The sequence below is a fragment of the Odocoileus virginianus genome, chromosome 10 (assembly GCF_023699985.2).
Source record: "Odocoileus virginianus isolate 20LAN1187 ecotype Illinois chromosome 10, Ovbor_1.2, whole genome shotgun sequence".
Lineage (NCBI taxonomy): Eukaryota > Metazoa > Chordata > Mammalia > Artiodactyla > Cervidae > Odocoileus > Odocoileus virginianus.
Window position 1 is genome coordinate 38443943 of NC_069683.1, and position 26160 is coordinate 38470102.

At 37.6% G+C, this 26160-nt stretch overlaps 1 protein-coding gene across 4 annotated transcripts in view; it reads left to right on the forward strand.

Moving 5' to 3' along the window:
* PDE3B (phosphodiesterase 3B) overlaps positions 1-26160 on the forward strand; it is a 185302-nt gene that overhangs the window by 142065 nt on the left and 17077 nt on the right. For 2 of the 4 annotated variants that reach the window (XM_070473408.1, XM_070473409.1), the window contains exons 12-14: positions 4007-4194; positions 12151-12354; positions 14569-14730. In XM_070473408.1, coding sequence (XP_070329509.1) covers positions 4007-4194; positions 12151-12354; positions 14569-14730 — 554 coding nt within the window. Of the gene's footprint in view, positions 1-4006; positions 4195-12150; positions 12355-14568; positions 14731-18005; positions 18262-19463; positions 21835-26160 lie in introns of those variants that run through there. The other 2 variants (XM_070473406.1, XM_070473407.1) reach the window with 2 other exon arrangements.

Here is a 26160-nt window from a genome sequence, read left to right on the forward strand (position 1 = left end):
TACCTCTATGCTGAAAAACAATCATTTCTCCTTGTATTGGTTGCCTGGAGACCTTGTAACAACCTCACCTGAGACTCTTGACTTACAGGTCTATGCTAGTTCACCTCTAAATCCAGTCCGACCACCTCTCATTTCTTTGTGATCCATAATTAAACTCAGATCTGCCACAATCTGAATACCAAAATAATTTCCTAAATTTATATTGGCAGAAACCTGAGGAACATATATGGGAATGGATTTTAAGTGTTTACAGCAAGACAGAGGAAGGTAATGGTTGATTATTCTGAATTTATTGATGTTGGTATACCTATTGGAAATGTGGGTTCTTTTCACTTTGGGGCGGTTATGAATAAATGCTACTATGAATATTCATCTACCAGCTTTTGTGTGGGTTTATGTTTTCATTTCTCTTGGCCATCTACCTAGTTTTATGGAATTGCTGGGTTATAAGGTTACTCTGTGATTAACATTTGGAGGAACTACCAAACTTTTTCAAAATGGTTGCGCTATTTTACATTCCCACATGCAGTGTATGAAGATCCCAATTTATTATTATAATTAATAAGTTAATATTAATTTACCTGCCATTTATCATTATCTGTCTTCTTGATAGCCATTCTATAGTTGGTGTGAAGTGGTATCTCACTGTGGCTTTTTTGATTCACATTTTTCTAATAGCTAATGATGTTGAGCATCTTTTCATGTTTTTTAGGTCATATGTATATATTTGTCCTTTGTCCATTTAAAAATATGGTCATTTGTCTTTTCATTATTGAGTTGTTTTTTATATGTTCTGGATACAAGTGTCTTATTAAATTTATGATTTGCTGCTATTTTCTCACATTGTGTTATCTTTGCGCTTTTTTGATGATGTCTATCAAAGCATAAGATCATGGCATCAGGTCCCAGCACTTCATGGCAAATAGATGGGCAAACAATGGAAACAGTGACAGACTTTATTTTCTTGGGCTCCAGAAATCACTGCAGATGGTGACTGCAGACATGAAATTAAAAAGAAGCTTGCTCCTTAGAAGAGAAGCTATGACAAACCTAGACAGCATATTAAAAAGCAAAGATATTACTTTGCTCATAAAGGTCTGTCTAGTCAAAGCTATGGTTTTTCCAGTAGTCATGTATGGATGTGGCAGTTGCACCATAAAGAAAGCTGAGCACCAAAGAATTGATGCTTTTGGACAGTGGTGCTGGAGAAGACTCTTGAGAGTCCCTTGGACTGCAAGGAGATCAAACCAGTTAATCCTAAACAAAATCAGTCCTGAATATTGATTGGAAGGACTGATGCTGAAGCTGCAATATTTTGGCCACCTGATGTGAAGAGGCAACTCATTAGAAAATCCCTGGATGCTGGGAAAGATTGAAGAGAGGAGGAGAAGGGGATGTCAGAAGATGAGATGGTTGGATGGCATCACCAGCTAAATGGACATGAGTTTGAGCAAGCTCTGGGAGATGGTGAAGGACAGGGAAGCCTGGTGTGCTGCAGTCCATGAGTTCACAGGGTCAGACATGACTGAGTGACTGAACAACAATCAAAGCATAAACTTTTCAATTTTGATGAAGTTTATCTAATTTTTTCTTTCATTGCTCATGCTTTTGATGTCATATCTACAAAGGGTTTGTGTAACTTGAGGTCATGAAGATTTACTATGTTTTCTTCTAAACGTTTCATAGTGCGCTTAAGTTTAGGTCTAGGATCCACTAAAACTAATTTGAGGGGATGAAGTAAGGAAGAGGTCTAACATTCACTCTTCAGCATATGGAAATCTAGTTTTCTTGGCACCATTTGTTGAAAAAATTTCTTTATTCTACACATGATTGGTTCTTAAATGTTATAACATCATTTCTGCCTTTTAACATGTGACATTAAATGAAACAGCATGTATGAAAGTGTCTTGTATCATGCAAGGCATAGTTGGCTCTCAACAAGGTCTTGGCTCCCTTATCCAAAAATCAATTGGCCATAAATATAAGGATTTATTTCTGGACTCTCAGTTCTGTTCCATCGATCTATGTATCTATCCTTATGTCATTACCACACAATCTTTTGTTACTAAAGCATTGTAGTAAACTTCAAAATTACTCTTCTTTTTCAAGATTGTTTTGGCTAATCTGATCTCTTTCATTTCCATATGAATTTTAGGGCCAGCTTATATATCTCTTGTACAAAAAAGCCAGCTGGAGTGTTGATAGGCATGTGTTGAGCCATAGATCATTTGAGGGAGTATTGCCATCTTAACAATATTAAGTCTCCTGAATCATAAGCATGGATATTTTCCTACTTATTTGTCTTCTTTAATTTCTTTCAACAATGTTTTTTACTTTTCAGGATACTGGTTTTTCACTTCTTTTGTTACATTTACTCCTAAGTATTTTATTCTCTTTGATGCTAGTATAAATGGAATTGCTCTCTTGGGTTCACTTTTTGATTATGTATCCCTAGTATGGAGGAAAAAAATGGATTTTTTGCATTTTGATCTAGTACCCTGCAACCTTTATGATCTTATTTTTAGCTTAATGCTTTTCCCATGGGTTTCTTAGGATCTTTCTGTATACAGAAGCGTGTCATTCACAAACAGAGCGTTCTGCCTCTTCCTTTCCAATCTCTAATGGCTTTCACTGAGGCCTCCTTTTAAATGGAATCTTCAGTAGTTACGTTTAGTTGTCTGGCCCTTTAGTTGTCTTGCCATGTATTTTCTTTTTTATACTGGTAATTTCACATTAAACATACACAGACTAATGTATTAAGATCCTAATATGTCAATTATAGGTATATACTGAGTTTAAAAGGAGTTTTTGCATTTTTTGATATTATATATATATATTCTAAATTCTAGGGGCACTACAGAATGCATATAATGCAGAAAAAATTGAAGTTTTCACTCTGATATTGGTAATTTAAATCTTATTAGAAACTTAAATGTTTAAATATACCTTTATCCATACATTTAAGTATCTTGTTTTTGCTTTTTATAATTATTTTTAAAAGCTCTAGTGTGGGTAATTCTAAAACTCAATTTAGGTGCAAAATATAAACAGCATGAAAATAATTAGGTATCTTTATAATTATCAGTATTGTGTATTTATGTTATTATGTTAAAAAATCCTTGTGATTGAAAATAGTAAGTGAACTAAATCATGATAAAGTCCTTCTGGACTTTGACAAGCCAGGACATTATTCTAAGTTTCCCCTGCTGAGCACAACCAATGAAATTTTGTATCTAATATCTGTGGTTTTCTTTGCTGTCTACTCACAATATACTTTATTATTTCCTTCTTAATACTTTAAGATACCTTTAGCAAAAACAATTTGAGTGACCATCTAAATAGGTATAGCCACCAAATTACAAAAAAAGGAGAAACAAATGGTAAGGTGTTAAGGACACCAAAAGCACAGTGCTGATAGTAAAATTATTGTTTCTAACTAGAAGATACAAAGAATTACACTGACTGAATCATTCCTCAGTTTTCCATACCTTTTCAGTTTTCAGAGTTTTTCTTTACAGTATTTTATAAGGGGCTTCATCAAAGAAAAAAGAAGAGGAAGTAGTGTAGTCAGGGTTACAAATGAAAGGAAATCTATTTGGGTAAGATTTGAAAAGCATGCATGTTGAAATGCTTACTTTGTTAATATATTAAATTCCTAAATCTCTATAGTGTTTCATGTAATTTTATTCTCTAGATTGTTTTTTCCTATTACTCTGGCCATTATGTTTAACCTTTAAATAACAAAAGTTTAGAAAATCAGAGGTTTTTAAAGAGCACCACTAGCTTGAGTTAACAGAGCATCATGAGAATCCTGTCATGTCGTGTTTAACACTGCTCCTCTCTGTTAGCATGTATGTTGGAAATAGTATACTATTTTATGTCCATGTTTAGAGAGTATTTCTTAGGTAAGTCAACAAATAAGATGATCATATTACCTTTGGGAAGCTCCTTAGCCTGACTGTAACGATTTTATATGTAATGCGCTTTTATTTTGCTTGCTCCTCAGCAATTAACCCTGAGCGAATTGCTTACATTTCTTCGAGGAGCTGCTCGATTCCAGATGAGAGCTATGGCTGCCTTTCTTCAAACATTCCTGCGCTGGAATTGATGGCTCTGTATGTGGCAGCTGCCATGCATGACTATGACCACCCGGGACGGACAAATGCATTCCTAGTGGCTACCAATGCCCCTCAGGTAGGAAATAACTTTTTCAGAAAGTCTAAGGAATGATTCTGAAATTTTACAGCCAGCCTACATTTCCCTTTGCACACCATTCTTCAGTTGAAGCATTTTGCCGTTGGATAAAACACATCAATATGACATGTGCTAAAGAGTTAGGGAAAGATCTTCACTGGAAGATAAATAAAATATTCCTGAAAGAATAATCCACTGTTTTTATGAGATTCTGGAGTCCTGTGCTGTCAGTTTCTTTGCCTTTGATCAAATTGGTAAGATTTTGACTAGCTGTTAAGACTTACTCTTCCTTCTAACCAGATCCTTCATATTCCTAAAAACTATAATAACTGAGAATTGTTATTATTTTTGTTGTTGTCCTCTTTTTTTTTCCTCTAAAACATGCCATAATATGCTGTCTCTTAGCCCAGCATATATTCATATATGTAAAAAATCTTCTAGTACATTGTTTTTGAATTCAGTACAGTTGGTAAGGTGCAAGATTTCTTCAGGGTCACAATTTGCCTAAGAGGTAGGAGTTTCCAACAAATGGATGCTATAGTAACATTAGGACTTGGAACTAAATACGGGCAGCCCTCCATATCCAGGGGTTCTGCCTCCCTGGATTCAATCAACTGGAAATAAAAAATATTTGAAAATTAAAAAAATTCCAGAAAGTTCCAAAAAGCAAAACTTAAATTTACTGCATACTAGTCACTATTTACATTGTATTAGGAATTATAAGTAATCTGGAGAAGATGTAAAGTATACAGGGGATGTGCATAGGTTATATGAAAATACTGTATTACTTTATATATATTTTATATGAGCATCTGCAGGGGTCCTAGAACCAATTCCCTGAAGATACTGTGGGGATGGGATGGCTGTGCTTGGTTTTAAGCAGAATTTAGTGTGATGACTTAGCAACTAAAAGACAAAAACAAAGTATGGTTGTGAGTTTTTGTTTAGGCAGATGATTCCTGAAATGTCAGCTTTGTATTTCTGCCTGCCTGCCTGGCTTACAAAGAGCAAGTTGTCAATATTGTTTACTGAATTCGTCTTACTTCCTCACTTTGTTGCTCTATGTTCAAACCTCAGTTCTGATTCTTTCATCTTTTATAGCCATTCTCCCTGTTCCTCTTCTCATTTCTCTTTCTTTCACACACTCCCAGTACTTAAAATATAGGAGATAGTTTCTCTAGCCAGAACAATAGGATGCAGAGAGAGAGAAAATTAAAAGTGCTAGGTAATTCTTTTTCTCTAATTAGACTTTATTCATAGGTCATGATTTCCACAGGTAACTTTTAGATGAATTTCAATCTAGATATTAATATTTTTCCACTTTCTAAGAATTGCTTTGGGAGATATTACCTACTTATAAGCACATCTCCTCATTTGCAATCCCACTCTGCAAAAATCAGATGCCTATTTTCTCTAGCACTTCATTATCTTTGAAAATCCTAGTTCTATAGCAAGTCACAGACTGGCACAATAGAAAAAGTACTAGTCTTGGGATGGAGAGACCTGGGCTTGATTTCTGGTTACCAACTATTAGCTGTGTGACATTGGGCAATTAACTTTTTTTTTTTTTGCAATTAACTCTTATCTTTCTGAACCTCAAAATATGTACCTGATATAACTACGGGTTAAAAAGAGATAACATTTGGGAAGTTTTCTGCTGAATCAGATTATCATGTAGATAGAAATTATTTACTGTTCTATTCCACCCTCTACTTTCATTCTCTCTCTATTAGCATTGAGTATACATGAGTCAGAGTTATGTATTACCTCTTCTTCAAGGATATTACAAGTTAGTGAATTCTAGTGTTATTTGTCTTGCATGCAGATAGTTTAAAACAATGATGCATGAAGTATTCAATAATTTATATGTTATGTACTCAGAACTGTTGTCCTGAACAAAATACAAACATAAAGTCTGGACACAGTCAGTAACTATGTGTTATTTCTAAACTTTCATTGTTAAGGACAGCCAAGAGATGAAGCAGTGAGAAGGGCCGGAATGAAAAGGAAACTGATCAGAGAGTTCAGCTGTGAAAAAGTATAGCCTTTTACTTGGCCTCCACGCTTACTTCCTGATGCTCTTCAGTCGGGTTTCAACACCCAGCAGCCAGAGGGGCCCTGTTCTGCCCTGAACCCTCACTCCTAGTAAAAGACAATCATTACAGTGGCTCAGAAGGTCCTACACGATTTAGCCCCCATTAATTCTCTCCTTTTAAAACTCACTCAGGTCTAGCCTCACTGGGTTCCTTACTATTTTCTCCTGTATCCCAGGCACACTCCCTTTCTGGAACCTGGCCTCTTTCTGTTCTCTCGCCCAGAGTGCTCTTTCCCTACACATCTATAAAGATCACTTTGTGACTTCCTTCCACCTCAAATTTCAAAAGTTCCTCCATGACACTCATTATGTTCCTCCTCTGATTTGTTTTTTCCACAGCAATGACCATTTAGCATACTGTGTATTTTGTTGTGTATATTTTAGTGGAATATAAGTTTCTATGAGGGCAGACATTTTTCTTTTATTCCCTAATACCTAGAATGATGTCTAGCACACAAAAGGCATTCAGGAAACATATGTTGAATGTTGAAGGATGCCTAATTTCTTTGCTCTGCCGGGCTGCTATGCTTGTCTGAAATATACTCCATTGTTCCCAAAGTAATGAGGTTCACCAGACATTCTTCACCTAGTGCCTATGAGATAAGGACTCTTGTGAAAACTTGAGGCTTAACCTGTTTATTAGGTAATAAAGCAGTCTCTCTCATCTTAGGAAGCTCAATGAGTCTAATCAGGCCATAATTAGTGAGAGATATTATTGCTCTGGTGGTATGATAAAAAGGGACAATAGGGCATAAAACCACCAATAGGATCATGCATTCTCCTTTCTCATGGTAAGGAAGTGTGTGGGAAGACTTAGGAAGACTGTTTTGAATCCTTGCCATAAAAGAAGGGGAAACATTTAGTCAAGTTTATCCTGGAGGGATATCAGTATTAAAATTCTAAGAGATTTCTGAGCTATTTTCAAATGAATGGTTGGCTGGAAGATGCCAATTGAGATATTACAGTTTGAATTGGGTTGGCCAAAAAGTTTGTTTGGTTAGTGAACCCGTTCAATAAAGTTCTTGGTGAAAATGAAATATGTCTTTTATTTGTACTTAAAACTGAATGAACTTTTTTGCCAGTGCAGTTGGCCAAAACATTTTGATTTGGGGTCAAAGGAAACAAAACTGAGAACTATAGATCTGAGACAGTCATAAACATTTGTCCTCCCAAATATGGATCAAGATGAGAGACTAAACAGGTGTGTTTTCCCCCCTTTCCTCCTGATCAAAATAACAATAAAAGATAAAATGCATTACAACAGAGAGGAGTAGACAGAAGGATATTATCATAAGTTAAAGAATTTCATACTGTTTTTGGAAAATAAAAATCATGTGGGCAAATACAGTGAGATTAAATACACTAAAAAGGAAGCCAAGGCTTGAGTGGAACCCTTGCGACTCCTGGTGCCATTGCCCTTGTCTGCTACACACAGACACACACACACACCTCTCCCATATAACATACACCATACACCTTAAAGCAAGGCTACTGTGACATCTATTCACTTCTAGGCAGAAAACACATCTCTTAAATACTGAAGGAAATGACCAGAAGAGATTTAGTACTCCAGAGTAAATCCTTCTCATTTTGGAAATCACACTGGTAATTCCAAAGCAAAACCTGCTAGATAAACAAGCCCCACCCACATTAACAGGCCTCCTACTCATCCTTCCCAATTAAAGAGACTCAGCAGTAAAACATACACAAGGCTATGAGATGCATACTGAAGGACAGGCACTATTCTAGGCAATACTGTTGAACAAAACAAGCAAAAAATACATTCTGCCCATATGGAACTCACATTTTAGTAAAATAAGAAAAAACCAAAAAGTGTGTGTGTGTGTGTGTAAAAGAGAGATGATTATGACATAAGTGCTAGGAAAAAAGTAAAACGGGGTGGAGATGATGCTGGCATAGAAGGATTATTTTCAAGTTAAGAGTTCTGTATCCAGCTAAGCTACAGTTGAGTGTTAAGAGCAAAATAAACAGTCCTGGGTATACAAAGATTTTAAAAAATCATGTTCCATCCATCCTATCTGAGAAAGTTACATAAAAATGTGTTTTAGGCAAAACAAGGGTGATAAACTATGACAAAGGGTCTTAGAAGATAAAGGATTACCAGAAATTTTAGAACCCAAAATTTGAGGGTAAAGGAATCCCTAGATGGAAGCTGTTTATCAAAACTATTTCTTTAAAGAGAAGCACTTATTTAAAAAAAAAAAAAATAGCTGCACTGTTTTCTGCTGCACCTAATTTGTTTACTGCCTCTATTGGGTTTTCTTTTCAGTTAGGAATATTAGTTTTTTAATGAAAACAGTCCTTCTTAATCAAAGATTTTTCACTTCAGAAAAATGTAAATACCTTCTTATAATCTTATAACTGTGACTTAGAGATTTACTTTAACGTCTCCTTTTTCTTGTGGTTCAACAGGAGACATTTGTTCAGATTTGTCAGTCTTCCTGTTTGATCTAAGTGTTTATGTCTGATGGGTTTTTCTTTTTGCTCATTTATTGAAAGGTGTTTATTATTTGTTAAGATTAATTCCATCTTTTTGACTCTGGGTAAAAGTAAACTTTATGACCAACTAATTTGCTTTACCATGTTAGAGAAGAAATTGGCTTGTGGAGATAAGGAAGATTCACAGTTAGAGAAAGCAGGTAGCAAGTTGCTTTAGCAAAAATTCAAAGAATGTTAGTTACTGCAGGTCTGAATAAGGGGGGAAACTGTCTTCATTTTCTAGTTGTGAAGGTGCCCTCAGTAAAAGCCAGCTGAGGCTTCAGTATCTGTTTTACCTGGAATGTCTTCCTCCCTGGAGTTAAGCCTGGCTTGTTGATCAGGGTGGGACCATCCAGTATCTGTTTTACCTGGAGTGTTCTCCTCCCTGGAGTTAACCTGGCTTGTTGATCAGGGTGCGACCATCCAGTGTTCTTCCTAAAGCAGGATTCGCCTCTTGCTTCCTGCTGCATGCCTCTTGCCTCCACTAAGCCACGAGGTGGTCGGTCCGTTCACTGGGGTCCAGGAGAGGCCCCTTCCCCGTGTTCTCAGGTGGGCTCTTCCTTCTTAGGCGATGACTCAGCTGGCCTTTCCTCAGCCCATTCCCATGTGGGCCATGTCTTCAAAGCTTCCAGTATTGCAGCTGTATCTAGATTCTAATATTGATTCCGATTTCTTTTCATCCTCATTTTAGATTTCTTTGGTAATGTCAAAGGGCAATTTGGATGCTGCAGGAATTCTGAACTACTGGTTTTTGTTTTTTGTTTTTTCAGCTGATCTCATTAACTGAGAGTTTAAGTCTGCTAGCTTTATAGGACACTCATTATGCACTGTGGTTTACTGACCTGGGAGTTTTATTACTTCTTCATGAACAAAACTGTTCTGATCATTTATCAGTCTTTATTGGATTTAAACATGAGTTAACTAAGTCACTTTTATATGTAAGTTGACTTCTTAGGAAGTTTCTGACGTTTAACATGTACAGTGTTTTAATTTGACACATATATTGTAATATGATTACCACCACAGCAATAGCTAACAAACACCTCCATCACATCACATAATTAACCTCTTCGTGTGTGTGGTAAGAATATTTAAAATCTAGTCTTTAGCAACTTTTTAGTATATAATATAGGATTGTATAATCACAATGCTGTACATTAGGTCTCCAGAACTTATTCAGCTTTAAAATATATTTACTTATTTACTTGGCTGTGCTAATTCTTAGTTGCTGCCCACAGGATCTTTTTTTAAAAATTCCATAACATATAAATTTTACCGAAGTCTAGTTGACTTACAGTGTTTCAGATGTGCAGCAAGGTGATTCAGTTACACATGAACCACATGTATTATTTTCAGATTGTTTTCCATTATAGCGTTCTTGCACGATTTTGACTGTAGTTCCCTGTGCTGTACAGTAAATGCACACAGGATCTTTGATCTTCATTGCGGCATACAGGATCTTTAGTTGTGGCATGGGGATCTCATTCCATGCTCCCTGCACTGGGAATGTGAAGTCTTAGCCACTGGACCGTCAAGGAAGTCCCATTCATCTTCTGAATGCATGTTTGTACCCTTAGACCACTGTCTCCCAATTTCCCCATCTTCTTGTAACCACCTAGTTCTACTGTAAATAGAGTTCAGTTTTAGATTAAACATAAGTGATATCAGCATTTGTCTTTTTCTAACTTATCTCACTTAGCATGTTGTTGTCAAGGTCCATCCAGGTTAGGATGTCCTTTCTCATGGCTAAAAATTATTCCACTCTGTGTATATATGTTACATCTTCTTTATCTATTCACCCATTGATGGGCATAGATTTTTTTCAACCTTTTTGTGACCCAAAGTTTAAATCATCATTGCTAAGATTAAAATCAAATGATGTTTAAAAAAATCAAATGGCAAATATCTGTGTTTATATCTAGACTATAATTAATTTTTACAGATCTGTAAAATGACCTAATTAGGCTCAGAATATGCATTGTAGCTGAGATTATGCTGAGAATATTTTTATCTGTCTTTTTCCATTAGACAGAAAGTGCTATGAAAATAGGGATAGTGTTTTTACTTTTTATTCTCAGCCTTTAGCACTAGCTATAAGAATTCTTTTAATAATTACTATGCTTGGGGGACTTCCCTGGCAGTCCAGGGGTTAAGACTTCCCTTTCCAATGCAAAGGTGTGGGGGTTCAATCCCAGGTCAGACCTAAGGTCCCACATGCTTTGTGGCCAAAAAGGAAAAAGAAAACAGTACATAAAACAGAAGCAAATTGGAACAAATTCAATAAAGACTTTAAAAATGATCCACAAACAAATCTTAATTACTATGCATATTTAATAATTTTAAAAAACTTTCACTTGTTAGAGATGGAAGAAGCTTTAAAAATTCTGTAATCCAGTGATTTTTAGAATCTAGATTACCAGGGTGGGATGTTCACAGAGAACAGCATTGAAACAAGTGTACTATCAAGGGTGAAACAGATCACCAGCCCAGGTTGGATGCATGAGACAAGTGCTCAGGGCTGGTGAACTGGGGAGACCCAGAGGGATGGGATGGGGAGGGAGTTAGGAAGGGGGGATTGGGATGGGGAACACATGTAAATCCATGGCTGATTCATGTCAATGTATGGCAAAAACCACTACAATATTGTAAAGTAATTAGCCTCCAACGAATAAAAATAAATGGAAAAAAAAAAAAAATAGAATCTAGATCACCAAATCCTAGACTACTGAGGAGGTACCTCAGGGTCTTCCACTGAAGTGAAATGGGAAAAACAGTGACTTGATCTACACCACTTGGACAGAGGATTTGTGCTTTTACCTGTTTGATACTTCTCTGATTCCCAGGTCCTGTGTCAGCTGGCGGCACACGATGTGCCTTTCTCATACTTAGGGGTCTCCAGCCCACCATGCACAGAGTACCCCGGGTTCCTCTCCTTCAGTCACCACCACCATCATTCAGTGCTCACTAAAGTACAGTAATATATCCCTAAGCCTGTTCTCTCTGTCCCTGATGACTTTATTCACAGAAGCTTTATCTTGAGAAGTTTCACTGCTTTAAGGAAGCAGACCTCAAATTATCAGCTTTATATCTCTTGGTAAGCAGCATGGTGTCTGCAAGGAAGATGAACTTTGGAGACAAATTACCCTTTCACTTACTAGCTATGAATGCTGGAAAAGTGTACCTTATCCTCTTGGCACTTCAGTCTAATCCTTTATCAAATTATCAACCCTTCTACACAAGTATTAAAATGCCTGGCATGTAATAGATACTCACTGTATTCTTTCAACATGATCCTAACTCTGTTTATTACTAAAGTTCAATATCTTTGAGATGCCTGCCTCATTTTTCTTGTTCCTTTTCAGGCAGTCTTATACAACGACAGATCTGTTTTGGAAAATCATCATGCTGCATCAGCCTGGACTCTGTATCTTTCTCGTCCAGAATATAACTTCCTTCTTAATCTTGACAATGTGGAATTCAAGCGCTTTCGTTTTTTAGTCATAGAAGCAATCCTTGCCACAGATCTTAAAAAGCATTTTGATTTCCTTGCTGAATTCAATGCCAAGGTTTGTTATGCAAATTAATTCCTGGTTTCAAAGCAGAAATTATTGTCAGTGCTACTGACAAAAGGTATTTTTTTAACGTTAAGTCAGAATATCACTCATGAAGTCATGATAAATCTGGTAAGACAAAATATATGCCAATATTAAAAAAATTATAACATGTCCAAAAATACGATTGCTTGTGACATTTCCAATTATGTCAGTTGAAGCTTTCAGGGACAGATTTAAGAAAGTTATGCACAGTGCCAAGTAAGGCATTTTATGAAATTAAATATGTGTTTCTAAGAAGCCAGTTATGCCTACATTGCTGCACCTGTTTCCCTTCTCTATGTTGTGAAGTGTTAAACCGGCTGGTGTGGGAACGGAGAAGTACTTGAGAATAAAGCACTCATTGAACTGCTGTTTATTGGGACTGCCCACTGTGTGCAGTCATCCTAGTTAAGAATAAGGCATAAACAGGCTGGTGTCACTGTCGGAGCGCACATTCACCATGGAGCTGAGGATCACTGCCGTTGTGTGATGGTGGTACTGATGGGAGCGTGTTGTATCCCACAGAGGTTGGGGTGAAAAAGCGTTGAGAACCACTGCTTTAGATTCCCAAGGGAAAGATGACCCATATTTTGCAGGCAGGAAACCATTGTTTTCTTGATAACATCTCTGCCCTAAAGGAAGGTGTTACCTTCAGGGTAGAGGGGCTGGGTGTCAAAGGAGTACTCACTTAACCTCCTGGAAAGAGGCCTATATATGTCACTGTTGTGATACTGATAAATGCTTATGAAAAAAATCAGTAAGACATCAGTTTGCCTTTAAACTTACTTCCTAGCTGTGTAGCTCTATTAATTTTTATTTTTACTTAATAAAAATTCATTTAAATGCTTAAGTCACAGTAAGTAAACAGAAGTTTTTTACAGGTGAAAGATGATCTAGCCCAAAACTTTGGAATCTGTGTTCCTCAGAGATACCTATTCTGTAGTCTCAGGAAAATGTCACATGAGTGACACATGGGGAACAGCTTGCAGATCTTAGTTCCCTGAGTAGGGATTGAACCCAGGCCATGGCAGTGAAAGCACAGAGTCCTAGCCACTGGACTACCAGGGAGCTCCCTAGACAACATACTTTCAATCTAAAGAGCTCGTCTTTAACTGTTTTCTGTAGTGGTGGTCTACATAGGAGTTCCTTTAACAAAAGGGGTGGATGCCAGGGAATTCCCAGGAGGTCCAGGTTCAATCTCTGCTAGGAAACTAAGATCCCTCAAGTCATGCAGCACAGCCCAAAAAAGGGAGGGGGGATGGTGGATGCCTATAAAAATCTAATACTACAGTACTGTTCCAAAGTCACTAACCTGGCCCTTTCACTTTATTTCTTACAAGAGAAATTTGAATTCTTGAAAGGCATGGTAATTTGCCTGATAACTACCATTTATTTAAATAACAATGTTGTGTTTAGTATGAACTGTGCATTTTTCATTCGTTAATCCTCAGGCAATACGACTAGATTGATATTATTTTCCCTATCATATAGATGAAGAAAGATAGACTCAAAGAGCTCAAGTAATTTTTCCAGCATTACTCAATGATTGGTTAAATCATACTAAGGCAGGATTTAAAACCATAGACATCAGCTTCTAAGACTTGTATTCTTTCAACTATATCATGTTGCCTTTTACAGTTAGATCCTTAAGCATTCCTTTTTGAGACAAATAGTTACAATTCTTATATGATTTGCTTTTGCATATATATTTGCATAAAATATATATTTTGTCATATATGCTAATGTGTACAATATAATATAATATACACAAATTACAATTTTCTGCAGTAATCACAAATATGGAAACTCATGGTTTGTTCTGCTTGTATAATACAGTGCTCTACTTCCATTGAAACAAAGCTGCAAATGACACTTCAAAGAGAAATTTAACCCATAGAAGTACATGTCATGGCACAAACAAAATTAAAAGAAGCATTTATTGAAATGCCTTCCTGTCCAGAGGACAGGAAACAGTTTTAAGATAATTCAGTAAAAAACAAAAGTTGGGGAACTCCCTGGCAGTCCAGTGGTTAGGACTCTATGCTTTCACTGCCAGGGGTGAGGATTCAAACCCTAATCAGGGAACTAAGATACCGCAAGCCAAAGAGTACAGCCAAAAATAAACAACACAAAAACCAGACTCTTGCGGCCTCGGTACCGGCAGTAATTCTGTTTTTCCGATGATAGGCCAATGACGTGAACAGTAATGGCATAGAGTGGAGGAGTGAGAACGATCGCCTCCTGGTGTGCCAGGTGTGCCTCAAGCTGGCAGATATTAATGGCCCAACCAAAGTTCGAGACTTGCATTTGAAATGGACAGAAGGCATTGTCAATGAATTTTATGAGCAGGTAAGTTGAAACATGGGATTTGTGGGACTTTTAAGAGCTGCCATCTGAAGACACTGCCTTTTGGATTTGGATAGCTACATTAAATACTTGAAATGATTTGCTTTCACCAAAAATGGTTAGAAATTGTTGCATTTGCTCTGGTTTTAATATTGTCTCAGCTCCTTTGCCTTTGTTGCTAAAATTGAAAGACAAAAATTAAAAAAAAAAGAAATAGCTTATTGCCAGTCTGGAGTAGGCTGAATGTACTCCAGTCTAGAGCTAAGGAAAGACTACATTATGATTCCAAGGTCCCTTTCAACCTTGAAAACCTATATAACCTAAGCATAATTTATTTCCAAAAGAAGTTGTTTTGGTGATTCAGCATATACTTAGACTGTATTTTTAAAGTATCAACCCATTTTCAACTCTGCTATAGAAAGACTGCCTCAGAAACATCAACTGGGTTGATGGGTTATGTAGGATCAAAGTCCTGGCAGAGGGTAAGAAACCAGAACTAGAAATGGGACAGAGTAGATACTTAGTGGCTTTCAAGGTTCTAAGATATAAACATGCTCTTTTCTCATGTGTTTTTAATTGTTGTTTTTAAAATAACCCTACTATTTTGCAGTCTTTACCTATTTTTTGTACAATTTTAAGGCTCCCTACACTGTAGAAAAATACTGATTTCCCCAGAAGTCCAATGTTACATTATCTCAAATACAAAATAACAAATACATACTCTTAACTGGAATTGTATTCCTTGGGAATCCTTACTAGACCCACTAATCAAGAAAGATCAAGATCTATCAAGTAAAACTTCTGGGCCAGGGCTTCCTCACCATGAGTTGCTACCCCAGTAGGAGTGATGCACTGCACTTACCTGTTAGACCTTGTCACACCCAGACTGTCCTGAGTGACCAGCAAATGCACCATGTCTTTCACCTACCTTAGCTAAACATCCCAGTAAAATAGTGTATACTCTGCTGTGTACAAGCTAAGAAAATACCATACTGTGCAATTATGAAAACAGATTAGTAAAATCTTAGTAATAATCTTAGAATAACTTTCACTGATACATTTGAACTAAATTATGTATAATTTTAAGAAATAAACAGTTATAAATATTTAATTTGTAGATTGCAGTATGTATAGTGGTTTGCATATTCCCATCCTCATTCTCAGAGATAATTGAAGACTGCCTCAGGCTTCAGTTCATGTTCACAAAAGAATTTTATGCTAAGGAAAATTCTGTCTTTATATTATCGGTACAAACAGAAGTAATGAAGTGGTAGTGCCAGTTTTAGAAAATCCACTAATTCAGTGAAAGAAAATGAGACAATTTCATTTAGATGCATTTTATAATATATCTTTAAAGTATAGAGATTAATTCTTATTAAGCAAACTTGGAAGCCATGCCTGAGGTTGAATCCTGGCTCTTCTTCATTACTAGCATTGTGGCCTTGGGTAAGTTACTTAACCTCTCTGTGCCTCAGTTTCCTCATTGAGAAAACAGGAATATTGATGGTACCTACCTCATAAGGTTGCTTTGTGCATTAAGTGAATTAATATATGTCAACAGTTTTCTGACACATGAGTGCTCAATAAACTATTATAATTCCAGGTCACACACACACAAAAAAAATATTTCAGACAGTTTCACTTAATCTTTCTAGGTTTCATTATTGCTGTGTCAAAGGAGAAAAATGATATACTTGATAACCCTAACACACAGTGGTCATGAAGGTTAAATTTATATAGGAAGTCAGCCCTCATCAAAACCATAAGATTTCCTTCTCAGTCTTCTTATACTATTCAACTTTCTTCAGATATGGATGTAAATTTCTAACCTTGCTCAACTTTTTACTTTTCTATTAACTTTATTATACTGTCTTTATTTATACTCCTATAGCCAATACATCAGGCTTCCCTGATAGCTCAGTTGGTAAAGAATCCACCTGCAGTGCAGGAGACCTTGGTTCAATTCCTGGGTCGGGAAGATCTGCTGGAGAAGGGATAGGCTACCCAACTCCAGTATTCTTGGGGTTCCATGTGCCTCAGCTTGTAAAGAATCCTCCTGCAACGTGGGAGACCTGGGTTCGACCCTTGGGTTGGGAAGATCCTCTGGAGAAGGGAAAGGCTACCCACTCCAGTATTCTGTCCTGGAGAATTCCATGGACGGTATAGTCCACAAGGTTGCAAAAAGCCACGCATTACATGCCATGGGCTCAGAAAAGCCAAACTCCTATTTAAAAGTCAAATGTATGAAACTGTAGAATCCTATGGATAAACCCACCTAGATAGGTTTTTTGAAATATTATTAATGTTCATCCTCCCAGGAAACAAAGCCATGTAAGTTTTTAAATCTCGGGACAGCTTCTGGTTGTCTCCTGAGGACTGTGTTGGCTCAGCAGATACACATTGCATGCCGGCAGAACTTGTGCACTGTGCAGTCTCACCCTCCACCGGTTCAGATGCCCGGCACTAAAAGGTTAATGCTGTCTCTGCTGTTTGAGGACTGCTCCGCGCCGTGCCCAGTGTGTCCTGCCTGTTGCCTGCAGCGACCCTGTAGATGACTACTCACAGCTTACACGGGAATTAGGCATAGAGCTTGCCCAGCACCACACAGGCTGTAGGCAGCAAAGGAGGTTCTGAAATCACATGTGTCTGATCTCCAGCTGTGCTCTCCAGAACCCTGGGGACCATAGATCTCTGGCCAGGCAGTTGGGGCAAATCCTCACCTCAAACACAATTGCTCTACCTCTGTCTGTTTTACATACTGAGTTTTCTGATTTAGATTCATTAAAGGGTTCTGCTGTTACAAAAAAGGGGAGAAGATGTTGAAAAGCGTTAGAAAAGTCAACTCTACATTTGAGGTACAACTGCAGCAAAAAATGTTTATATTATAACATCTCCACCAGGGGAAAGAGGATCTGTGTCAGATACTACAGAATTTTGACCATTTATATAGAATTTATATATCCTAGTAATATAATTTTGATTTGTTCATAACTATTTGCTTAACTTAGTTGAAAAGATGTATATTTTTCTTGCTGCCTGGAATATCAACCATACTGGTTGACTGGGAGTGTGAGAGTAAAGTCTTGTTTAGGATTTTTCAAATAATAGAAAAAGTTTTATTGTTGGAATGACGGAGTGATTTTCATTGATACTTCTTTCTAAAAATTATTTTGAGTTAGACTGTTCTTGATTTAAAAAAACCTCAAGGTAATTTTAACAACAAAGCTCAGTGGTCCTTTCAACAGTTAAAGATGTACTTTCCTTTTTAATATGATCAGGGAGATGAAGAAGCAAATCTTGGTTTGCCCATCAGTCCCTTCATGGATCGTTCTTCTCCTCAACTAGCAAAACTCCAGGAATCTTTTATCACCCACATAGTGGGTCCCCTGTGTAACTCCTATGATGCTGCTGGTCTGCTACCGGGTCAGTGGATAGAATCAGAAGAGGACGATGATACTGAAATTTGTTATGAGGAAGAAGATGCTGAAGAATTAGATACAGAGGATGAAGAAATAGAGGACAATCTAAATCCTAGTAAGAATACAGGGATACTGTCGTTTCTTTAATGTTGTTAATTGCAAATGTCCATTTAATTTGGATTGGGTCTTTCCTTTTAAAGATACAGTAGTTATATCTTAAGTAAGTCCTATCTAAGTGTGCAGACTGAATAATCTCGTTTTGAGTAGCTACTGCTTGGGTACCATGTGAATGCTATCATACAAGCAGCATTCTGAGTTAAAGCAGCATCTCCGGAGATGTTGTCCTCCAGCCCGTGCTCTTGAGCAGGCTCTGCCTGTGCACGCATGATGGAGCTGTTGCCAAATCTGATTTAGGTGAGGTGGCTGGTCCCGAGGACTAGCCCTCCTTTGCCTAACCGCTTCTCACACTATGCACCCTGTCAACATACCCTTCATATAGACTTGGGAATAGTCCACTCAGCCCAGTTGGGAGAAGAGGAAAATACATACTCTCTTGACTCTGAGGAAAACCAACTTTATGGCATTATGGCTTTAAACTACCAAATTGTAATGCATAGTTTTTCTATATAAAGCAATATAAAGCAATGAGTATAAATGGAAAATGAAAAAGACATTGTTACCTTTGCAACTATAAATTAGTTATTTGCTCTTTAAAGTAGGATTTAAATGATATCTAGCTTTTTTTTTTTCTAGCTGGTTTTTTTGTTTCCCAAGCATACTATATAAATCAGAACAGATAAGATAGCGTGGAACAAGATAATAACTTTCCCCCACCCTATCTTGTATTCAGGAGTAGCATAGTGAAGAGTGATTGTATGGTATTACCATCTGATGTCATCTTGGGAAATTTGACTTGTAAAAATTATTTATACTCACCAAAATTTTGACAATTGTGTTTAATTGAACACATTAAAAAAAATCCCTTAGAAGGATAGTTTTTAACTTTGCATTGTTATTTATCATTTGAAATTTCAATACTATCCTTTCTCCCCACAACACCCACCCCACCATCTTCCCTCATACCCTATTTTTATCCATAACACTTAACACTATCTAACACACGAGTGTCTTGCTTCTTTGCCTATCTAGGTCTTCCCAGTAGAAAGAGAGCCCCATGTGCAGAGATTATTTTAATCTTAATATAACTTTAACCCCAGTGCTTAAATAAATGCCTGGGATGTAACAGGCGCTCGGATATTTATTGAATGATTGAATCATATTGCTATGATTAGAATACACATGTGTTAAATTTCACAGAACCACAAAGACGGAAAGGCAGACGGCAAATATTTTGTCAGCTAATGCACCATCTTACTGAAAACCACAAGATATGGAAGGAAATCATAGAGGAAGAAGAGAAATGTAAAGCTGATGGGAATAAACTGCAGGTGGAGAATTCTTCCTTACCTCAAGGAGACGAGATTCAGGTCATTGAAGAAGCAGATGAAGAGGAAGAGAGACAGTTGGAATAAAAGAAAAGGCATGGTGAAGAAGCGCCTTGGGCCATGCCTTATGTCGACGTCATTGCCCAGCGCTCACCACGCTGACTTGAACTGGCTGCTCCTAGGTGGACAGGCCCTGACACTGTGAGAGGACCCTTGCTGTGCCAGCATTTCCCACTCCCATGCACTTTTTCACCACATGGACGAAAAATATCCTTAAGAGCTTAGTTTCAGTTGACTTGTATTGCCAGGCCCATACTCAAGTGCTTTTACTGGTGTAGAAATACTTTGTCCTAATACTGCTTTGCTAAGTAAAGGCTTTTATTGTTCATGAGGCAGGAGCTGTACCTAAAAACTCAAGTAATTCACTGTAGTTTCCTAAGTGGCCAACTTTCTGCTTTCTTAAAGATGTGATTTTAAAAAAAGAAAAAAACAACAAGGGAGTTCCCTGGCGGTCCCCTGGTTAGGACTCGGCGCCTTCACTGCTGTGACCCAGGTTTAATCTCTGGTTGAGCTCAGTTCCTGGTCAGGGAACTAAGATCCTGCAAGCCGCACAGCACAGCCAGAAACAAACAAAAAACCCCAAAACAAAAATCCCCATAAAACAGGATTCATATTCTATTTCCAAATGTGTCTTTTATGTCTTTGACTGTTTTGGGGGGCGGTGGTGGGGAGGAGCAGTCTCTGTCTATCTAAAAAGAGAAATCCAGTGTTGCCTTTCTGAGGGGTCTGTTTAATGCAGTACACTGTTCAGTGTTCTCCAGCTAGGTTTATCCATGAAGGACTGAGTAACCTTTGTTATATTTAACAAAACCCAGGTGCATCAATTTTTGATGCTTTTTACTGTTTTGTTTTTTACATCTACTACTACGTGTATGTTCTTTCTCAGAGTATTCAGGTTTGCCATGGACATCAGAAGTCTGAATTCCAGTCTTATCAACTTTATATTCCATGGTTGAATTTTAAAGCTGTTTAGGTTTAACAGTGAAGGAATTTTATTTAGTCAAAACTGTTCTTATTTTTACTCTTGCTCAGGATTAGTATTTGTAAACATTAAGTTTAATATAAACACAAATTTGTCAGAAGAAAAACAAAAACCTGTCCTAATATTGATGTTAACCTTTTATGAAACGAGCATTATTCTCTCTTCTGGAATTTGAGACTAATTAAAGCCAAGGAAAAGGAGATGTCTGTCTTTTGCCTTACTACAAAAATCAGATGCAATTAATCGTATCAAAGATAAAGAACAAATGAAATAGTGTGTGCTCTAAAGGTCACATGTTGAATAAGTAATTGAATATGTGCTTAATCTTTAGATCCCTATCTTGGGTGTCATGTGTTTAGTTACTGTAAAACCCATGTTCATCTTTCTGTTAGTTTCCTTCTGCCTTGAGACTACATGACAGAAATGACCTGTGACTACTCAGTACATCTGGAGCCCAACTACAAGTCTAGTTTCTGAGATAAAGTAAATGATGGGTGTACTTATTTAATTTTTATATTAAAAGCATTAAATATTTTGGTAATAGCATTTACACAAAAGCACATTAAGATAATTAAATGAACCCTATTTACGATGTTTATAAACCTGTTAGGGTCCAGATATATACCCTAGTTGTGAAAAATTTTTGAATATATAAAGTGCAACCAGAATGATGGCAAGATGGTAGGCCAATATTTTCCATTATTCTTAGAGACCATATTATATTTTGAATCCATGTGGCTTTGGGAAATAAGTTGTGTAGCAGTTTTCATTTTCCAAGATAATTCCTTTTTTAAAATTAATTTTTATTAGTGTATGGTTGATTTATACTGGTGTGTTAGTTTCTGCTGTATGGCAAAGTGAGTCAGTTATACATATACCCACTCTTCTAGATTCTGTTCCCATATAGGTCATTACAGAGTATTGAGTAGAGTTTCCTGTGCTAGGTAATTCCTTTAAAGTATGATGTCAACAAGCAGTTTCTTAACTATCTAGATTATATAGCTTATCTGAAAGATATCAGTTAAAGACCCATGGAAGTGTTGAAAGTTTTTATCCTGTATAATATCAAAATATTTAATGAATCACTAAGCTTTATTTATTAGATACTTTGAGTGCTGAACTTCCTACTATTTTTGCTACCATTGTCACATCATTGTAAGCTGGTCCCTCATTACTGAGTAATAAAATTTTATCTAATTTATTGAGTTTGCCCTTACAGTGTATATATCCTTTGCTTCTGTTTCTCTAGAGTATATTTTCTATCCTGCAGAAATATATTTCTGCTACTTCAAAGTACATAGATATATATAAATTCACACACATGCATATGTACATAATGAGACAAATTTCCTTACTATTTTACTAAAACATTGTATTGGGTTTTTTAAAGTATATTTTTATTTTCTCAAAAGAAGCATGTTTTTATGCTATTAAATGATATTACTGAAAACTCATTTAAGTTAACACTTAATTATTTAACCTTTACTAAGTAATTGACATTTATTAAAATAACCCAAATACTAAAAAGTATTCTTCCTGAAACTTAAATTCATAAATTGTAAGAAATGAATGTGAGTGTATGTTAAGTATAAACAGCACTAGTAGATGGAATCTTACTTGAGAAAGTGTAGCCAGTCATATTGCAAGTCCTATTTTGGTTATTAATGAATGAGACTAATTTTTTAATTAGAATCATTTTCATCATGAATTTGCTGTTTTAAGTCACTGGTCTTATAAATAATCTTATAGTGCTATAATATCCCTGTGTTTACTGACATTTTTCTCCATAAAAGGTTACTTTTTAAAGTTACTTCATAATTTGAAGACTGTCCTCCTGCTCTTCTCACTCTGCTGATGCTGTTGGATTTTTCTACTTATTTTTATAAGAATCCTAGGAATTCTGGCACTGCTTCAGTCTCTGTCTATATTGCATCATCTCATAGGAACAACCTTCACAAAAGAGATGAGTGGAGCCAACCCTTTCTTTACTGGAGCTGCCAGGCCAGTCAGCAGCTCTAGAGGGTGTTTGTTTGCGGGGAAGGGGGCGGTGACTGTTTTGTGGAGCAGGGATGAAAGTGTCCCAGAGATTTTAATGCTGAGAACTGAAGACTTCATGAGTTAGCTCGGAGGTGATGCCTTGTGGACAGAGAATAATAGCGTGTGTAGAGGCCAGGAGAAGAGAAAGCATACCCACCTTGGAGGAGCCAAGAGATTTAGGGTAGCTGGGACTTAAGAGTGCAAGAAGGAATGGTAGAGAGAAGGTAGTTAATGAAGGGCCTTTTAAAGCACAACAGGACACTTAATTTTTCCCCATTTTCAATTTTTCAACTTTTCCCCTTTTCCCTTTGGAATAAGTTTAATCTGTAAGTGACAATTAGATTCACATTTTGTGAGGATCATTCAACTAACATACCATGTTGAGTGGAAGATTAAGATTGGATATGGGGAGACCTCAGTGATCTAGATAGACTAGGATGGGTTGTAGGACAACGGCAAAGCAAATGGACTTGAGATATAAAACACAGAATCAATTTGCCCCAATTAATTGGATGTGATGATAAGAAAGATGATGAGAGTGACTTTCAGGTTTCTGATCTGGACAACTGTCAGTGTTATTCACTGAGGTAGGGTATGCCAGAGAAGGAGATTTTGGATGTGATACGTGTTCTCTGAGGTGTGTACGTGTTCTGTTGGTTCTGTCTCCCTCTCTCTGGAGAACTTTGACAAAATTGCCAAACACAAGGAAACAAATGTAAGAAAGAATAGCAGAAATAGCAGATTTAGACTTCCCAATATCTTCAGGTTATATATCACATTATCAAGAACAATGCAAAATAATGATGTATGAAATGTTTAAGGAAAAAAAAATGGATTGACAAAAGTGAACATGCAGTTAGAAATTTAAAAACCACCCAAACTTCTCAGTACCAACAATGGAAACCAGAAAAGACTACATTATCTTCTCATACTCACAATGTGTTAGGTGTTATTCTTAGTGATAACTTCAATATGTGATTAAAAAAAATATGTAAGATACTTATATCACAATCCTTTTAATGTAGGTATATTTTTGTCACAACCTTTATAGATATTATTATCTGTTTTGTAGGGAGGAAATTCACCAGGTACATAAAACAAATGTACTTATCTGTTAGTCTCAAAGATGCATAAATCAAAAGTTGGTAGAACTAGAGAAAATTGACAAATCTACAACTCAAGCAGGAGACTTAACAGTAAGTTAAATAGACCAGAAGTTAGTAAAAATACAAATAGCACAATGAACAGTCTTGATTTGTTGGACATACCCTGAACCTCAAGTCCAACAAAGAATATTTTCTTAAATGTTGAAGGAACATTTATAAAAGCTGACCACAGGAACTGTATTCAATATCCTTAATAAACCCTAATGGAAAAGAAAAAAGTTGACTACATGCTTGTCTATAAAACAAGTTTCAATAAACTTCAAATATGTATCAAACAAACCATGTTCCCTGATCACAAAACAATTAGTTAGAAATAAATAGCAAAGAACTCTGAAAACAATGAATGCTGGGTAGATTTAAGAAATTGCTCCTAAATAACTTCAGAGTCAAAAATGCTAATAGGAGGGCGCTAGTGGTAAACAATCTGCCTGCCAATGCAGGAGACGCAAGAGATGTGGAGTTCGATCCCTGGGTCTGGAAGATCCCCTGGAGAAGGAAATAGCAACCCACTCCAGTATTCTTGCCTGGAAAATTCCATGGGCAGAGGAGCCTGGCGGGCTACAGTGCTTGGGGTCATGAAGAGTCAGACACGGCTGAGCACACACATGCACCCATTTCACAGGTGAGGAAAATAAGACTTGCCAGAGGCCACATGACTAGAGAGTGAAAGAAAAGGACAATGGGAAAGTTGGCAAGGAACTCGAGAGAAAAGTTACGGCCCTTTCTTTCTCACCAATGTAGGTCGGTGACCTTTCCCTCTTGGCCTGTTGCTACAACTGAGAACCTTGCTCTGAAGAGGTCCTTCGAGTTCTCTACTATGAAATGTTCTCATTTCCTTTCATAGCCTTTCACAGCCTCTTCACCTGGGAAGCTTTCTAAACCTGATGCCCAGGCCACAAACCAGACTAGTTCAATCAGAATGTGGAGGAAAGGGTAGAACTTGGGTATCAGCATTTTGCAAAAGTCCCATGAGATTCCAGTGAGCATCCAAGGTTGAGAACCAATAGACTAGAAGTGCTGGAGGGGCAGGCATGAAGGAGGAACACCCAGATCTGCCTTACTCTGTGTCACCCCCACCATCATACTCTAACACCTGCTCCTCAGGTGCCTCCTCCCTGTCCCGCAGCCGCTGCCGAAGCTCCCGTCAGGACACACCCCTTAACTGCTTCCCTGACATTTGCTGTCCCCTTCTGCTGACAGCCCAGATGGATTCTGCAGGTTGAATATTCACAGCCAGGAATTCCTAAGCACTCCTGTGGTTAGGACTCTGCTTCCACGCCGGCGGTATGGGCTGGATTCTTGGTCGGGAATCCTGTAAGCTTGGAGGTGTGGGGGGTGGGGGGGGGGGGGAAGGAAAAAAAAAATCACAGCCATCTCTAGCTGCCCTGGGGTTAGTCTGTCAGACGATGGCAGAAACTGCTCTTGCTCCTGATTCTAATGGAATAATTTACAGTAAATGGTCTCCTAAGAAGCCCACTCTCCTTAGACAGATGGAGGTGAGCAAGGCCTGCCTCTAATGGGATGAAGGACCAGAAACAAGCTGTCCAAATGGAGTGGGTGTTGGAGCAGTTGCTGTATTAAGTGAAAGACACTGAAGACTTCAAATCCTTCTTGTTAACTAGACACTCCTGGTGAGGAGGTGCAGCAAAGAGTCCCGCAGAACCCCGGCTTCAGGCTCCAGGGTGGGATTTCCAATTAGAAAGGGCCCCAGGGGAGGTGATGTTGGGGGCAGAGGTCCCAGTTCCGTTTACTTCCCACATCCTTCCTTTGCCCCTTTTTCCCACCCTCACCCCTGCTCTGCCCTAGTGTCTGAAAAGATTTCTTGGAGTCTTATTCTTACTCAGCTTAAGAGGGAATTTGTTCCAAACCCCTCCTCTGGGCTCCGGTGTCCTCCACTCGAGTAAGAGCAGCCAAGATTATGATGCCTGATACCTCCTGGCACTGTTCCATTCTGGGAACCACTTCTCTCAGGAGTCACTTATCAGGAAACATTTGTCATGCCCATAACCTTTCCCATCAAGAGGGATGCTGCTCAGCATTGTTTATCCATTATTAATTCACTCATTCAACAAATATTTATTTTCAACACCAACAAGGTGAATCTCATGTTTCTTCTACAAGTAGTGTACAGCCCAAGGGCAGAGAGAAGTATGTGCACTCATTGGAGCTGTAGCTCAAATGTTACACAGAGATGTCACTGACAAAAATCCCTCATCAATATGCTCAAGTTCATGTTCATTTGATCAGGGCAACCACATGGATTTAGAAAAGGCAGAGGAACCAGAGATCAAACTGCCAACATCCGTTGGATCATCGAAAAAGCA